Raw genomic sequence first — 18,923 nt, forward strand, 5'->3', positions numbered from 1 at the left:
AAGGATACACCAGCTATCACTTTCCATGTTTATACTCAGCAATTGATGACCTTGATTCTTGGATTCCTACTTAAAATAGTTCCGGTTAAAGTGTATATATTCTCTCATATGAATACTTGTAAAGTGTGTGAAAACAACTGAATATACAGCAGCAATATTGAATAGTAATATTCTCAAAATCTCATTATGATCATCATGGTTATACTATCCAAGAAGCGTCTTGCAAAATAAAGTCAATGTAACTCAAACTCTAAGCAATATTCAATATTTTCCAAAAATAATATCTAAGGCAATCATATGCTCAACATCTGACTTTTGAGAACCAAACCAACAAAATAACACTAAATAAAGAAAAATGAAAAATAGTTAAAAAAAACACAAACGATAACTAAAAATTTTCCCCTACCCCCAAACTTAAAGTTAACATTGTCCCCAATGTATCACAGTAAATGACAAGAAATAGAGAAAAGAATGGAAAAGAAATACTCCCCTTGTTAAATAGTGAAGTACGATTAAACTAGAATGTTTGGTCACCAGTCCTGTGTCACACCATCATCCATACCAAAATCTAGTTTATTGAAACCACAGTCAAAACACACAATAATAAAAGTAGAAAAGTAAAAAAGACACATGATTTATCTTAGTTCGTTCCTAATTAAGGAACTATGTCCAACATTCTAATAGAGCAATTTTTATTGAGTTTCAAAAAGCTGTAGTAATGCAATACATATGACGGCAGTTCTCTCTTTTCTCTTTATTTTTCTCACATTAGGTTTTCTAGTACGACATAGTGTAACTATAAAGCTAATCATATTTGAGCTAAATCGTTAAAGGCCCAAATATTTAGGACCCCGAATGCGTCTGCGTAGGGGGATATTCATTCAAAGCCATGCAAAGAATGAACCATATCCAGCACCAACTCGATAACACACATCACTAATTAAACCAACAAATCTAAGAACAATCACACACCAAAGTTATTTAGGCAAAACAGAAAAAAGGAAAACACAATAAAACCAAAATACAAATTAAAGTAAACACGCTAAAAGAGTTAGAAAATCTGAGTCCGAGTCTTCCATATGATCATCTTCCTCCTCCTCATCTTGAGCTTCATCTTCTGCCGCATGTGGCATAAAAACAAACTCATTACATGCAAACTCCGAAGCGTCAATTCCGGCATGCGAGAGTTGTAATTTTTGCATTTCATGAAGGATTTGCCCACTTATCCATTCGAAACCTTGACGCTGATACTCTCTTAATACATGTAGCTCGTTGCTCAACTTGGTCACTTGATCTTTTGTTGATGCTTTTGAGGAGGACGCTTTCTTACCTGATCCTGAGGCTTTTGCCGCAGGTGGCATAAGAACAAACTCATTCCATGCAAACTCCGAAGCGTCCGTTCCAGCATGTGAGAGTTTTAATTTTTGCATTTCATGAAGGACTTTACCCACTCATCCATTCAAAACCCTGACGCTGATACTCTCTCAATGCATGTCGCTCGTCGCTGAAATTGGTCACTTGGTCTTTTGTTGATGCTTTTGCTAAAGATGCTTTCTTACCTGATCCTGAGGCTTTTGTTCCATTAGTGAGGTCATATATGAAAAAATTATCAAAAGCGAAGATCATCCAACAGAAGAAACATGCAAAAAAAATGCAACTTGATGTTGCCAAACCAAATGACGCTTCTTGTAATGGTAAAGATAACACTTTTACGAGAGGATTAATACTAGAACGTGATTCAAACAAAGCTCAAAAGAGATGGAGTCATCAGACACAACAACAGTTTAAGTTCATGAACTATCAGAGGATCTAGTTGAGGTCCCAATATGTTTAGGAAATGCAAAATGTAAGGTGAAAATTGGCATTCTTAGAAAAATGCTACAAGCCCTCGATCGCACTCTCATCTAATTTTTTTTTTTATTTCCAACATAATTTTGAATCCCTTTTTTTCCTAATATTTTTAAGCATCTGAAAATACTTTGAAACACATTGTTATTGTATTAGCATCTAACCAAATTTCTTTAATTCTGTCCATAATTGAAAATTAATCACTTTTGTTATTGCGCTGTCTTTATAATATTACATTAATCAATGTGTCTTCGAGATATTAATTGCTTAACCCCGTTACCCCGAAATTTAAGCTAAAAAAGGTTGCTGCTAGTTTTTAAGTTCCAACAAGCCCCTCGCCAATTTAAAGTTTAGTACGTAGTCACTATGTGATAAAATCGATAATATCAAATTTCAAGATTTATTAGATTCGATGAAATTTAAGATGTATTTGAAATGTATATTATATGACGGTCACAAATTATTGATTCTATTAATATGTTAAGTAATTGTAGAGATAATTAATTTAGTTAAATAATTAATATTTTTGTTAGTTTGTTAGTTGAACTGGTAGACTGTTGAGTTGGTAGTCTTGCTTCTTGTATAAAAGACAAGTTTCTCTTTCTTTATTCTTTATGAAATAATACACCATTATTTTACCAGTTCAATATTTTATTTGTTCATGGTATCAGAGCATTAGATCTTGTAGATCTTCTAAAATCTAATTTTTTTTTTTACAATACTTGTTTTGGCTTGATAATACTTTGAATTGATAGCCATGGATGGTGAATTAAGGAGCTCAAATTTTCGAAGTGAAAGAGAGATGGCGTTCGATCAGATATGAAAATCCTCTGTATTTGCAAAGTTCTGACCATCCTGGAATGACTCTTGTTACTGCTCTACTTACAGGTAACAATAACTATCTATCTTGGAGTCATTGCATGAAGATTGCATTAGGTGCAAAAGTAAAATTAGGGTTTGTGGATGGAAATGTGAGATGCCTGGTGAAGAATCCCCAAACTTTGAACAATGAAATAGGGTAGATTGTATGGTTACCTCCTGGATATTGAATTCCATCTCGAAAGAGATTATTGACGCATTCCTATACACAAATTTTGCTATAGAGTTATGGAGAGAGTTAGAGGAAAGATTTGGTGACTGTAATGGACCTCTATTGCATCAGTTGTAGAGGGAAATTAGTTCTATTACTTAAGGAAATATGCCTGTTATGAAGTATTAAACAAAGCATAAGAAGTTGTGGGATGAACTAACCTGTTTGATGCCTATACCATAATGTAGTTGTGGTGCAGCTAAGTTAGTAGTAGGTAGACCTAGCAAAAAGGGCGGGTGGGTCGGGTACGAGTCGGGTCTCACGAGTACGAGCCCAAAACGGGTCGATTTAAATGGGTCCAATATTTTGGACCCGTCCGTACTGTTCACTCCAGTTTTAGGTTTTTGCAGTTACACCCCCAAATCTTCCTAAAATCTTCATTTTTGAACAAAATTTGTCACCAACCAAACAGAAAAAAGAAACCCACGTTTTCTCCCAAGTTTTCTCACCAGCCAAACAGAAACCCAGAACCTAACAAAGAAAAAGATCAAAAAACTTTATTGATTGTCCTTTCATTCCTCATCAACAAAATAAACCCACATAAAAAAATCTGAAAAAAGAAAAAATTTACAGAAGAAAAGCAACATTTTGAGAATGAATTGACTTTGCAAACAAGCAAAGATTGAACAGATCTGAGTATCCTCTTTTACTATTTAGTTTTTGAAACTTCTACCGCAGATTCTCCACTCTTCAGTCTTCATCCCAGCCAAAACCTAACTCTGACTTTAATCACTTCCACTTCCACTCCCCACGTCCCACATGCCACCTGCTGCCCTGTAGGCCGCAACGTATCCTCCATCGCAGGCTCCTGATAACTGATATTTGAGCAAATCTCGAATCAACATAACGACTCATCACTGCCATGAATATCAACTTCCGAGTTCCGCCTCTCTCTTCACAGATATAATACAAAAGACTTACAAAAATACATCTCAGATTACACACAACTATCGAAGATGTCTGAAGGTGAAAGAACGGAGCCAGAGAAGAGGAAACTAGGGCAAAATGACGATGACACTTTACCTGGACAGGTTTGATTGAATTTTTCCTTTGGGTTTTTGGATTTTTGTTTTTGTTTGATTGAATTTTTCCTTTGGATTTTTGAATTTGTGTGATTTATGTTTTTGTTTTATTGTTGGGTTTATTTGCAGAGTCCTTTTTTTTGATGAGAAACGAAGATAGGAGAAGCGGCGACGATGCGTTTGATAGAGTTAGGGATTTTGCGATTTGGGGCAAAAACATGGCCAAACCCCAATTTAGAATTTAGGGTATCCCTGCAAAATGAAAAAGGGAAAAACAAACGGGTGCCCGCAGGCACCCGCGGGTGTACCTGCTTGACCTTTTGGCAAAACGGGTTGGGCTGGGTACGGGTAGAAGAAAAACGGGTCTAATATTAAAGACCCACACCCTATATTTTTTATGCGGGTTAAGGGTCGACCCACGGGTCCAGACCTGATTTGCCAGGTCTAGTAGTTTGTATGACTTCTTCTAATAGATTGATGCAGTTTCTTATAGGCTTGAATGAAAGTTTTGATCATATTAGAAACCAAATCTTGGTTATGGATCCTTTGCCTACTATAAATAAGCCATACTTAATGGTTTTGAGAGTTGAGAAGCAAAAAGAGGTGCATATAACATTTACAGAAAATATTCAAAATACTGCTATGTTTGCTAAGGCACAAAATTATAAGAAGGAAATAGTAGGGAAGAAGGGGTACAAAATGAAAGACATGATGAAGAAATCTGAAAGGCATTGTGAGTTTAGTAACAATGATGGACATACAAAGGAAACCTGCTTTAAACTTCATGGCTATCCAGAATGGTACAAAGAGTTCAAGGATCAAAAGGGAAAATCTCTACCTAAGAATTATGCTAATTATGACAGAAACTCTTTTGGAAGTTGAAGGTGAACAAGTGAGCAAAGGGACTGAATGAAACAATGCACTGTCTGAATTGATTCAACAAGAGTTGACAAGGTTTATGAAAGGAAGAGCACCAATTGATGGCTCTGCAATTAACTGTGCACACTTTGCAAATTTTGCAGGTACAATTCTTAAACATGCATTAAGCTCTATTGAGTTATTAGATTCAAGATCTTGGATTATTGAAACAGGAGCTTCCAGTCACATGTGTGTTGACCTTGAAATGTTAGATATCTATGTCTTAATTCAATAAAACCACACCTGTATACCTACCAAATGGATCCATCAGCCCAATGCATCATATTGGCATTGTTTTTTTGCAGTCAAATTTTAAACTTATTGAGGTTTTGAATATTCCAAATTTTAATTTCAACCTATTATTTGTCAATAAACTTTCTGAGAGTGCACTTATCAAATTTGTTTTTTGTCCCACCCATTGTCTTCTACAAGACCTGTAGATTGAAGCAATTTTGGCTTACAATGGAAGCTTTCCTGGCTCACAAATGCAGCAAGCCTATAATCAACAACAGCCTGTGAATGTTTATAGTTCACATCCATAAGTACCCACTATTCAGCATCTTCAACATCCTCAATTTCCTACTGCCTCACACTCTCATACTGTCCAATATTCACCAATTCCCACTGCTCAACATCCCTTCAATGCTTATACCACCAACACGTATAGCCCTCCTTTCCAAATGCTCTCTTCTCAATAGTCTTTACCTAATACTCATGCTACTGCTAACCAGAATTTTGATGTTTGTAGACCACAACAGCAGCCACTTATCTCATATCGACATCCTTTGCCTGGTTCCTTTTCTTATAACTTCACCAACAACTCACAAAATACAGCCTTTTCACAATCTTCACCCGAGAGCTTCTCACCAACTTCAACTTCTCATGGTGTTTCTGGTACACCATTGTCAGGATCCAGTAAGGCTTTTCTTGCTGCTACTCATCAAAACAACAGTGGACATACTAGCCCATGCTCACAACCTCAGTTATCACCAGTACATACTGCTTTTGCTACTTCCTTTACTCATTCAGATCCTATGTGGTACATGGATTCAAGAGCCATTGACCACGTTACAACAGACTTAAATCACATGAGTATTAGTAAGAATTATGATGGTGTTAGTCAGCTTCAAGTAGGTAATGTGCATCTCTTCCTATTTCACACACTAGCCACACCTCTTTACCTAGTCTTTTTCAATACAAGAGCCTTTATCTCAAAAATATCTTGTGTGTACCTGTAATTACCAAAAATCTTTTAAGCATCTCTAAATTTACTACTGATAATGATGTTATTGTTGAATTCAATGCTGATTGTTGTCTTGTTAAGGACAGGTTAACTAAAGCAACATTACTGCAAGGGGAGCTTAGAGGAGGCCTTTATCAGTTGAATATTCCACACTCCAACTCTGCTCATTCATCATCATCTTCTTCCAGTTATCCTGGTGTGTCTAAACCCTATCTACCTATGTCTTGTATCTGTAATAATAATTCTGGTTCTTGTGGAAATATGTCTAGTCCTTATCCTAATATGTCAGCTGCTAGTACTCTGAAAAATAAAAGCTTGAGTTGTAACTCTGCACAGTCTATGCTTTACAATGCTACTAAGTGTAAAGATCTTTCTATCAATAATAATAAAACTTGTTCCTCTAATTTTGATATTCTTTGTTTTAATGCTGATACAATTGATATTGATTACATGATATGGCACAAACTCTTAGGACATCCTCATTCTCTTATTTTACAAAAAATTGTTGCTGGTTTGTCTAAGAACACTATCTCTAAGAGCAAGTCATCATCCACTCATTCACTCTCATTTTGTGATGCACGCCAACTTGGCGAATTACATCTCACTAGTTTTCCTCCATCCACATCTCAAGCTACTGCACCCTTAGAACTTATACATAGTGATGTTTGGGGTCCTGCCCCATTACCTTCATTAGAAGGTTTTCGATATTATGTACAATTTTTGGATGACTATAGTCGATATACTTGGCTCTTTCCTCTTAGAACTAAAGCGGAAGTTAAATCGGTCTTTATTAAATTTCATAAACTTGCTGAAAGGCAATTTGGTCACAAAGTCAAGTGTCTTCAGTCAGACCAGGGAGGAGAATACATTACACTACATTCTTATCTCATTGATTTAGGAATTAGATTTAGACATTCTTGCTCACATATACATCAACAAAATGGTAGATGTGAGCGCAAACACAGACATATCATTGAAACTAGTCTAACCCTTCTTGCTCATGCATCCATGCCTTTACAGTTTTGGTGGTTAGCATTTGAAACTGGAGTATTTCTCATAAATAGGATGCCCACGGCTACTTTGGCTTACTTGTCTCCTTACCAAAAATTATTTCAAACCCCACCTGTTTATGAGTCATTGAAAGTTTTTGGATGTTCTTGCTTTCCATTTCTTCGACCTTTTAATAAGCATAAATTTGACTTTCATTCTACCAAGTGTGTGTTTGTTGGCTATAGTCTAGTTCATAAGGGGTATAAATGTTTGAAACCAGATGGAAAAATCGTTGTCACTCCATGTGTCAGGTTTAATGAGTCAGAATTTCCTTTTTCTCATGGACATGTTGCTTCATCTTCCTCTCCTGAGCTGTCATCTGAATCATATACTTCCTCTGGTCAAATTCAATCTCTTCCATTTCCTGTCATCACTACACAAAGTCCTCCCTCTTCAACAGAACAGGCCCCTCTTCCTTCTGCAGTGACAAGCTCATCAAAACTGTCTGAAAATGGCACTTTAGCACTAGGTACTTCTTCCTCTTTTCCTTCAAGCTCACACTTGCATATTTCTCCATCAATACATGTTGCATCTCATGATTCCCGTAGTCCTTCATTAAATAGTGAACATTATTCTTCACATACTCATATTACACAACCTGCTTCTTCTCCACAATGCTCACCTGATCACTATTCAACTAAAATATCATCCCTTCTTGTTGTACCGCCTGATACTAACCTACCATCCATTCCGCTTAAAGTTGATCTTACGCTATCACAGTTCTCTAATACTCTTCAACCCATACACTCTACACAACCAACTTCCACCCATCCTTCACAATTGAGTTCTCTTAACCTTCACCCTATGTTAACCTGAGCAAAAGCAGCAGCCATGTCTTCTCTTTCTAGTTTTGCAACAGGTCCCTCTACTATTTTTCTATCAGAACATCATGTTGTTGAACCAGAACCTAGTTCTGTTGTTGAAGCTTTGGCTAATCCTAAGTGGAAAGAGGTGATGCAATCTGAATTTACTGCTCTGCTAAAAAATCAGACCTAGACACTAGTTCCTTTTTCCTCCAATGTGAATGTAGTAGGGAACAAGTGGGCATTTAGAACCAAGTATAATGTAGATGGTTCTTTGCAAAAATACAAGGCTAGGTTGGTTGCAAAGGGTTTTCAACAAACCCCTGGACTTGACAACTTTGAAACATTTAGTCCAGTTGTCAAACCATCCACCATCAGAATCATTCTCACCTTGGCTATTATGCATGGTTGGGATGTTCAGCAAATTGATGTCAACAACGCATTTTTAAATGGTACTTCAAATGAAGAGGTATACATGAAACAACCTCCTGGTTTTTAGAATCCTCACAATCCTACATATGTCTGCAAGCTGAATAAAGCTCTTTATGGGCTTAAACAAGCTCTAAGGGCTTGGTTTGATCAGTTAAAGGCTGCCCTCCTCAGCAAGGGTTTTGTTAATTCTGTCTCTGATTCAAGCTTATTTATTTTTAAGCATAATTCTTTACTAATCGATGTGTTAGTCTATGTGGACGACATTATTTTGATAGGATCCAGCTCAAATTACATTACTCAGCTTTTGAAGGATCTAAATGATCAGTTCTCACTCAAAACTCTTGGTTCATTGCACTATTTTCTTGGTCTGGAAGCTACACGAAACTGCAGTGGTATCCACTTGAAACAAACCAAATATGCAGCTGATTTATTACTCAAAACCCGCATGAATGAAGCTTACCCTTGCTCCACTCCCATGGCAATTGGTACACGGTTATTCTCAGGTGATAGTGACTTATTTGAGCAGTCTAGTTTGTACCGAAGCACTATAGGGGCACTTCAATACCTTATACTTACAAGACCTGATCTTAGCTTTCCTGTTAACAAGCTTAAACAGTTCTTATCAGCTCCTATAACTCTTCAATGGCAAGCATGCAAGAGAATTCTTCGGTATGTCAAAGGAACATTGGATTATGGTTTACACTTTCAGCTCACTCGTTCTCTCTATGTGGAATGTTATGCCATTGCAGATTGGGGAAGTAATTTGGAGGATCGACGCTCTACTAGTGGTTGTTGTGTATACATGGGACCCAATTTAGTTCAGTGGAGTTCAAGAAAGCAGCAAGTTGTAGCCCTTTCTTCCACTGAAGCTAAGTATAGAGCATTGGCTCAAACAGCCACAGAGGTAGCATGGTTGCAGAGTTTATTCACCGAACTAGGAATTTTTATAAATCTTAAGCCTGTGATATGGTGCGATAACATTAGTCCAACAGCATTAGCTTCTAATCCAATCTTTCATGCATGCACCAAACACATCTAGATAGATGCACATTACATCCGAGAGCAAGTATTAGCTAATAAAGTGGCAATTCAGTATGTGCCATCCAAGCTTCAAATAGCTGATGTCTTTACAAAGGCCTTATCTGCTTCTCAATTTGCTAAATTATGGCAGAAATTAACAATGGTAAGTGCTACTAAATCGCAACTTAACACTGTGACAGAAGTGAAAATTGTTTGCTCTACTTTGACTCATATTACTCATCTACTGCTCAGGATGAGATTCATTTAATGGTTTTAGTTCAGATGGTCTAAGACTGAAGTTTGTTTTTGTGGTTGCTTGAAGAGTTCTCAGCCTTGATATTAACTGAACAATATCTCATGATTCCGGTTCAAATATACAACTGAAGTTTTATTTTGTGGTTGCCTTGCTCTAGTTCCTACTAGTTATTTGCTTGTTAGTTTGATTTGGAGCAGTTGTTTAGTTCAACTGAAGTTTTATTTTTTTGTGGTTGCTTTGCTCTGCTTCACTACTAGTCATTTGCTTGTTAGTTTGATTTGGAGCAAGTGCTCCGTTTGTTTTGGATCAGCTATTTAGTTTTTAGGCTTCTAACTCAGAATACATCTTGGGGAATGCCTACTAAATTACCCTCATTTTCAACCGAGGATCCAATACAACAGCCACAGACATCAGCTTCATCTTTCTTACCATGTTTATAATAAACTCATCTCCTTCTTCACTCTTACTATGCAACATCATTTTCACTAGACACACCTCCTTTAGAAATAAATTAGATGTCGGATAATCACTCCATGAAATGAGATTGGTTGTACCACTAAAAACCTTTAAAATGTCAACACACTTTCTCCCAATCCTCGTCCTGCGGACAATAATGATAACTTGTATCCTTTCTTTCAATCTGGGAAAATCTTTTTTGAACTTAATTGTCGTTGCCAACATTTCATACGTCGAATTCCATCTTGTTTTACAATGTGGAATAAGCTTCCGAAACGACAATTCAAGTTATCGAACAATCTCTGAAAAAACCTTAATCCTACTCTCTAAAGCATTGATATATAAGACGCTCTCATGGACGTCGTCAATGATATACCTAATCTGATAAAGTCTATCTTAAGCAATGAGGTTCAAGATGTGGGCACAACATCTTATATGAAACAATTTACCTCCACAAATCAGATTCTCCGTAACTTCAAAATTTTCCCTCAGAGCTCTAATTGCAACATCATTACTTAAAGCGTTATCCATTGAGATAGTTTACATCTTATTTTCAATCTCCTGTTCAATTAGGCACTTGGAAATTGAGTCAACAATCGCAACACTGGTACGGGGAGGAGGTAAATGGACAAAGTTTAGGACACGTCTATTCATCCTCAAATTACCATTTATCCAATTCCCAGTGAGCACCATATACTCCATCTTCTGATTACCGGAATTCCTTAAATCCATAGTCAAACTAATCTTTGTCACATTCTTCAACATCTTCAACTTCACTTTCTCACTTTCATATACCTTTATACAATCATTTTGACAAGTATGGTGGGAAATCAGACTCCATTCAGGAATCTCATACTTCATCATGTTGTTCAAGCCCTCTTCCTCCATAACTGAAAAATGGATGCTCATGCACAAGCACCCAATGGGCGATAAGTTCCCTCATCTTTATCATGCCGAACTTTCCACTTAAAGCAGGCAAAATAGAAGTTCCAACATCATAATCGATAGCGGAAAAAGTAATATGTTGTTGCCTATGGAAGCTATTCTCTTTGAACACCGTTTTAAATGTCTATTAAACTAGGTGGTGCTTCTGGTGGCATTAATACACAGTTCGGCTTTGCAATGGATACATTATGCCTTTTTTGTACCATTCGTGAGAAGAATCTTTTTAAACTTTGTCCAGACCACTGATGTCTTAGCTCTCTTTCTTTGTCATTCTCCCCACAATTATCTGGGTTACTAACATTGTGTTCCATATTTGTAGTGGTCTCATTCAAGTTACACTTATTGCTCAATGTAATTGTAATTCCATCTTGCTCTGTAGGGGTGCTTGAGGTACTGCCATCCATTTTCAAACCTATAATAGAAAATAAAAACAAAGGTGTTAGCTTTTCTTATTGATATATATTTGAAATTTTAGAAATCAAGGAACATTATAGTTATTTGATGATAAACACCCATTTCTATTAATCCATATCTCAACTTGCAGAAAATAAAGCTATCTATCTAGTTAATGCAGTTATCATATAAAGAGCAAGGTGCAAGTTTTTACAACTTTAAGAAAGCTTTTCATGTTTCTTTACTCTGCAAACTACAGTTTTAAACTTCTCAAGTTTCATATTTTCACTGCAAAGTTTCAAACTTCAGTTAATATTTGCAGAATACTAATTTTGGTTAGAATTTTTTGCAAATTATTCAATACCATGAGTCCATGACCATAAGTCCGAGCTTCCTAAACTACTATGAGCATAAATTTAGTTTCTTGTCAAAATACTACCTAATATTGATGCAAAATGCTAATGAACCAGAATTTTGACACTTATTAATTAACTCAATTTTTTTGCAACTAATCATATATAATAACACATTTCAATAATCCTCAACACATCCAAAGGCCAAAAGCAACAACACAAACAGATTCATACTAGCATATATAATAACACAGTTCAATTAACTCAACGTATGTACTCATATGAAAAGAGAACAATACTAGCAAAATATTAGGAAAAAACAAGAGTGGGCCAAAATAATACCTTTGTGTGACGGCGAGAAGGACAATGAGAACAATGGACAACTCAACAGCACAAAGACAATAAGATGGCAACGAAGAGAATATGAGGGGGACAATGATGGTGAAACGACGTCTATGATAGTAATTGTGGACAGCTTCAACTGTGGGCAACGACGACGACGTGGTGGTGGATTGGGATTTGGGAACTTGGGTGATTTTGCCTTTTCAAATTTTAGGGATTTACTTCAACTGGGGTAAGAATTGTGTTTTTACAAAATTTTACAATGGGAGGAATTTGTCATTTTTTCAAATATTAAGTACTACAAATTATAATTTAACCCCTAATAGTTTGAAAAACCCTTGGTGTAACCCTTTTTTTGGAGCTAGATTTAGCTCGTGAGTGGTTTGAGCTGAGCTGACCACTGATCGAACTCGGCCTGCAACTCATTCACGAATCGAGCTAAGCCAACTCTATTCAAGTCAAGCCAAGCCCTTGATGAGCCTTACTTAAGCTGATTCGAGCTACTTCACAAGCCGCTCGATTCGTTTACCAATCCTAGCCATGAATATACCACACACACCCATTTTATAAATACAGTTAAAGTTCGACAAATTAATAACTTCGATTAAATAATATTTTTTGTTGATCCCAACTTGGGACTAGTGTGATAAATTAATAATTCACTAAATTTATAAGATAATACATTTAAAAAAAACACACACACACACACACACACATAGATACCACTTGATATATATAAATTAATAATCTTCTTATATATCAAAATTATATATATATATATACATGACTGAATTACGAGGCGTTTGAGCTATTCCCTATATCACATATAGGGATGGGCATGGGCTGGGGCAGGGTTGGGGACCCCTGTCTCCGACCTCGGCCCAAATGCCCAAGGGGATTCCCTGATCCCGGCCCGAAGCCCGTTCGGGGAATCCCCTAAAAAAGCCTATTCCCCGAATTCCTTGTTTGGGGGTTTTTTTGTATTTTTGTATCCTTAGTTTTATTATCCTTTTCTCCAAATTATATATACCAACTAAAAAAAAAAAATTAAATATATAATATACATATTAAACGTAAAGACTATATCATCAAAAAAGAAATTAAATCTATAATGTACATATTAAATATAAAAACCATCATACTAATATATAATGTATAATGTATAATGTATAATGTCAAATGTATACCATATATAATGTCGAATGTATAACTTTTGTTTCATAACATTAACATATGAAAAATGATAGAGTTACCGAAAAGTGTACACCGAATGACGTGGTAAAATCCTGACCGTTGATTAATATTAACTTATAATGAATCAACGGTCAGGATTTTGCCACGTCATTCGGTGCACAAATTCGATGCACACCCGTCGGTAACTGTAGCATATATATATACTTACAAATATTTATAATGATTTATTATATTTAATCTAGTTTTATTTATTACTTATTTGTATATAGTTTCATAAAATACTTACACAATTATAATTTGTCATTGTAGATATATATATACTTACAAATATTTATAATGATTTATTATATTTAATCTAGTTTTATTTATTACTTATTTGTATATAGTTTCATAAAATACTTACGCAATTATAATTTGTCATTGTATAATGTATAATTGATTTTCAAATATTAAAATTATTATAGGTATATATGATTGATTTTCAATTATTATTATTATATATATATATATATTTGGCCGGGGAATTCGGGGCCGGGGCAAAACCTATCCCAGCCCCGGCCTATCCCAGAATTCCGGAGCCAATCTTGGGCCCGATCCCATCCCAAAGCCTGAACGATTCGGGGAAAATCCGCCCCGTTGATGATGTTATTTTGAATAATTATTCCTTATACCACATTAACAATACACAATATGTATATGTCTTAAGTTCAATGTTTTTGAAAAAGAAAATAAATAATGCCTCGATAAATTAATAATTTAATTAAATAATATATCGATTAATTAATAAATTTTCATGGTCCTAAAGATATTAATTTATTGAGGTTTAATTGCATTTTTTTTATCAATAATAATGTTTTTCATTTGTGCATTTTAAGTCACTGGACATTAATTTCTAATGAAATGTGATGTATTTTTGGAGTTGGAAATTTGGAATCATATTATTGTGTTGCCCTTCGTTTTAATTCCTAGCTCTACCACTGTATGGTAAAAGGGATGATTATTCTGAATTTCATCATTTTACTATCTCTTATTATACTAATGGAAGTCACTATTCAAGATATTTTAAAAAAAATTACAGTCTGTACCATCATTAATTATTTGAATGATTATAAATCTTAATTAATTTATTTTTCTGTTCTAAAACAGGAAAAAAAAACAATGGAAGAAACAAAAAAACAAATTTGATACCATAATTTAAAGTTGTAAATATAAGATCTTTTAATTTGCGGGTACATTACTCGTTAGCATGGACATTTTCTTGTTAAAACCCAAATCTTTATAGCTTTTCAAGCATGTTTAGAGTTTCTTGACATGAAACTTTTTGTATTTTCATACTATCATCCTCATAATTATTTTCTTTCTCTTCTTATTTAATTTTAGAAATGATTTATTCTTTTGTTAAAGCATACATGACTTATTACTCATTTGGATGATTAATGAAGACATTAATATTCATTCGATTAGTGTAGTGAAGTTGTCGAATCTGATCACTCAATTCTACAATGACTCTTTGATTCTTATCATTCACTTCATTTGTAATTTGCAATTCATCGACATCAGAGGTCCTAATTTTGTAATGCTTAAAACAATTGATAATTCTCTGTGGTTTCACATCAATTGTCATACAGTAACTGTCGTTACAATTCTATCAAAGACAGTTATCTTTATTGGTTTCAAAACACGATATTATATCTGTTTCAAAAGTAGGCAATTGAAACGCTGAATTAAAACCCTAATATTATTAAAACATGAATTAAAATCCTATTACTGTACTACTAAAACATGAATTATGAAATAAGAAATTTTTTTAACTATACCTCTATTGAGTTATAACTTTCTTATAGTGATAAAATTAATTAGTCCCACCATTATAACTATATAGAAGTTTTACTGTAGTTTCTAACTTTTCATTGATGCATCAGAAAATCATGACCTTGGAAGCTATAAACTATGAACTGATATTATTTAGAAGCGTAAACAACTATAGATTTTCGGAGAAAAAGTAGACTAGTCTTTTCGAAATCTGATAGGATCTTGGAGGAGTTATTTTTTGAAATTAAAAACAGTATAATAATATTTATGACGATTTTAAAAACCTCAACGAAGATTTTTCAATTATTTAAATAATTCTGGCCCAACTAAAATAAATTTGAAGGATCCAGCCAACATTCCCAACTATATTTATAATGGGGTACATTTTCCATGATGTTTCCCAGAAACAATAGCAAAAAGACATCATGATACGTGAATGAATTTTTAAGGGCTAATGTATCCGTATATATATACACACATACGTAAGAGCTATCAAAACAAAAATCAAGACTCAAAGAACAGAGATCAAAACAAAAATTCAATAGTTGCATTACACAAAAGCGGTTAATGTTGATGATGTTCGAAAGGCTCAAAGTGCTTTCACCTTCATATGAGAAGTGGAACATCTAGTCCTTCGACTTTTAATGATCAGAGTAAATCTCCAGACGTTTGTTTTCATTGGAACAATAGCCACCAAATGACGAATGAGTAAGAAAAAACTGTATTTTACTTCTTTTTTCTTGTTTTTCATTTTTGTTAGTTCCAATAGTTTCATTTTTGTTTCCTATAATCTTATGCTTCTTATAGTCAAGAAAAATACTGATGTGCATTATGAGAATTGAGAAAACAAATATGTTTCACTCGTATTGACATATTTTTATTAGCTTATTATATTGCAATAAAATATACAAAAGACTTTTTCTCCCTTAAACCTATTTCAAGATAGTTCTTTGTGAAAAGAATCTCACTTGCAGAAGATGATAAAATTATACTGGCGGGAGATGTTGGAGTATAGACCAGGGTGGGAGAGACTAGTGAATTACAGTGCTTGTGGAGATGGGATGGGAAGAGAAGTAGTGGATATCTCTCCAAGTCATTGATAAATGGTGGATAAAGATTTGCGAGATACAAATTTTTTTGCTTAATTTTTTCACCTAGTGATTGTAGTTAAAACCCATTATGAGATATACATATTTTTGCTTAATTTTTTCACCTAGTGACTGTAGTTAAAACCCATTATGAGATACTGAGGGTTTATTGAAACAAATTGCTTTTCAGTTGCAATATGTTATTGCTTGGCCTTTGATTGGATTTTGGTTTCTTAATCTTGATTCTAGTTCAACCAAAATTCAATAATTCTTTTACTTTGAAAGCATAAAATGATTTTACCATTTATAGGATGACAGGGTGGCATAATCTCGGAAAATCCGAGCCGGTGCTAGCTGGGCTAACATAGCAAGCGGCAAAGCCCGTAGTCAGCGTGAGAGCCTTCGAGCTGGGCTAAAAGAAGCCAGCCTTAGAATCAGAGCAGGCCGTAGCTCGTACTGGGATATGAAAGAGGGATTCCATTTGGACGGCCTTCTCTTCACACGGATTATGAATGGAGCAAAGATTTAATCAAGCAACCTTGGACTGGATGCACGGGATTGCTTTGGTTCAAGGATGTGGAAGGTACATATCCCATAAAGAATATAAAAAAGAACATTAAAAAATGATATTAAAAAATGTTTATAAAAGAAGCAGCAAAAACGTGACAAAAAATATCCCACCGATTTCGGGCTTCATGCATGTTCGGATATTCTCCCAGATTTTTTCTTTTTCTTAAAGTTTTGTTCCTATGATTATAACTAGGTCTAATCTCTACAAAATTTAGCCCATGTTTGTTTCATTTTTTTTAGCCACTTTTATGTTATTTTATTTGGATTAAAAAACAGAATATGTGTTTGTTTACTTATAAGGATCATTATTTAGAAAATAATCCGAATTAATTAGGATTCAAATAAGATTTTTCTATTGAAAATGAAATGTGGGTGGGACTTGTTTTTTATTATCATATTTTAACATTTTTCCAACTCTATTCAACTAAATCCAATTACATTTCATAATAAAAAGTTTATAAATTAACCCCACCCACCCAAGCCACTGTCGATCGCTAGAAACCACCATCGGCTGTTGCCATCGCTGGTCGTTGGAGCTGGAATGACACACGACCAGCTGGATCTAGCCGCTCGTGCACCAATATGGCCTTTTTCAGCCATATCCATTGTGAATCAGACCAAAAAGGGCCAAATCTAGGGCCAAAAATATGATCGTCATTTTGGCCATTAATGATAGCTAGATCTAGCCATATTTTGGTTGTCGTTGAAGGCCATTTTTTGGCCGTTAACAATTGCTAGAGATCTGGTCGTTGATAAGACCATATTGATAGCCATATTATGGTTGTAGATCTGACTGTTTTCGACTAGATCCGCTGTGGATCTGGCCAAAAAAGACCATATCAACGCACAACCAGCCAGATCCAACCGATCGTGTCTCATTTTGGCAACTGTCGACTGCTGTTTGGTGGTGATGGCTAGTTGTCAGTAGTGCTTGGGTGGGGGGTGTTTTTATTAATTTATAAACTTTTATTGTGGGGGGTGTTTAGCTAAATTAACAAATATAGGGGGTTAAAATTAATCTAAATATTTTCAAAAAATGTTTTCCAAAAATGTACTAAACAACTATTTTATATTTTATCAAACTCTGATTTAATTTTCAGATATTATGCCAAACACTCAGAATCCTATCTTATATGATTTAATTCTGTCATATTCTATTCAGAATAGTTTTTCAGAATATCATATTTTAAATGATATACCAAACAGGTCCTTAGGGCTCGTTTGTTTTACTATCCTATTCATATCATACCCAAAATGCATATTTGTTTCCCTATTTTCAAAATCCAATCCTATTATATTCAACTGTGTTTAAACCCCCGTAGGTTTGTTAATTTAGCTAAACACTCCTAACAATAAAAAGTTTATAAATTGATAAAAACACCCCCACCTACCCACATTTGCCAGATTTCGGCTACCACCGTCGAAAGGTGGCCGAAATCTAGCATAATGGTGCATTACCGGCTAGATCTGGCCGATAGTGAGCTGATCTGGCATTTTTCGGCTAGATCCACCATGTATATGGCTGGAAAATACCATATCTATGGCCAAAGATCTGGCCGTTGATGGGCAGATCTGGCTGTTGATGGTTAGATCTTTGGCCACATCTGGTCGTCAACGACGGCCATATCTTTGGTTGTCGTTGATGGCCAGATGTGGAGCCTAAAATAAGGGCTAACCTATGTTGATGTCAGCGAGCAACAATCAGAATTTAGGAAGACTTCTCACCATCTAGAATTTGCCACGTCTCCAAAGACAAAGAATATAGCTATCAAAACCCAACCGACTCCAGTTTTGTCTATAAATAAATTTGGTTCGCACACCTGTTCAAGCCCCGTTTAATTTAAGGATATTCATTGAGTTCTCAATTAATAGAAGGTAGAAGAGATTTGCATGGCACCAACCTACTTGCTGAAATATAATCATTACCTTGAGCATAGCGGATATAAATAGGTAGCTCCTCCTTACAAAATCGGGATCAAACACTTTTGAATTCAACAGAGAAAATAGTAAAGACACACTACTAGAATGAGACTAGCTTGACATTTTCTAATAACACTTAGGGTCTGCTTGGGAGTTTTATGGTAGCAG

At 35.1% G+C, this 18,923-nt stretch overlaps 2 protein-coding genes across 2 annotated transcripts; one reads left to right on the forward strand and one right to left on the reverse strand.

Moving 5' to 3' along the window:
• The first annotated feature begins 3,894 nt into the window (after positions 1–3,894).
• Positions 3,895–9,445, forward strand: LOC116138690. Its single transcript, XM_031424375.1, has 8 exons — positions 3,895–3,969; positions 4,444–4,693; positions 4,983–5,085; positions 5,627–6,008; positions 6,203–6,818; positions 7,392–7,640; positions 8,205–8,443; positions 8,558–9,445. Exons 1-8 carry the CDS (start codon positions 3,895–3,897, stop codon positions 9,443–9,445), a joined length of 2,802 nt encoding a protein of 933 aa, XP_031280235.1.
• A 1,233-nt stretch (positions 9,446–10,678) lies between these two features.
• Positions 10,679–11,026, reverse strand: LOC116138691. Its single transcript, XM_031424376.1, has one exon. The coding sequence runs from the start codon at positions 11,024–11,026 to the stop codon at positions 10,679–10,681; it is 348 nt and encodes a 115-aa protein (XP_031280236.1).
• Positions 11,027–18,923: the final 7,897 nt, after the last annotated feature.

The sequence above is a fragment of the Pistacia vera genome, unplaced genomic scaffold, assembly GCF_008641045.1.
Source record: "Pistacia vera cultivar Batoury unplaced genomic scaffold, PisVer_v2 Contig343, whole genome shotgun sequence".
In the NCBI taxonomy this organism is placed as follows: Eukaryota; Viridiplantae; Streptophyta; class Magnoliopsida; order Sapindales; family Anacardiaceae; genus Pistacia; species Pistacia vera.

What these genes read in the sequence shown, in the direction of transcription:
- LOC116138690 (XM_031424375.1), top strand. Translation starts at nt 3,895, where the DNA reads ATGTCTGAAGGTGAAAGAACGGAGCCAGAGAAGAGGAAACTAGGGCAA. An exon ending in ATGGTGTTAGTCAGCTTCAA is followed by an intron (nt 6,009 to 6,202) that starts GTAGGTAATGTG and finishes TGTCTTGTTAAG; the next exon opens with GACAGGTTAACTAAAGCAAC. An exon ending in CCCATTACCTTCATTAGAAG is followed by an intron (nt 6,819 to 7,391) that starts GTTTTCGATATT and finishes GTTTGAAACCAG; the next exon opens with ATGGAAAAATCGTTGTCACT.
- LOC116138691 (XM_031424376.1), bottom strand. Translation starts at nt 11,026, where the DNA reads ATGGAGGAAGAGGGCTTGAACAACATGATGAAGTATGAGATTCCTGAA.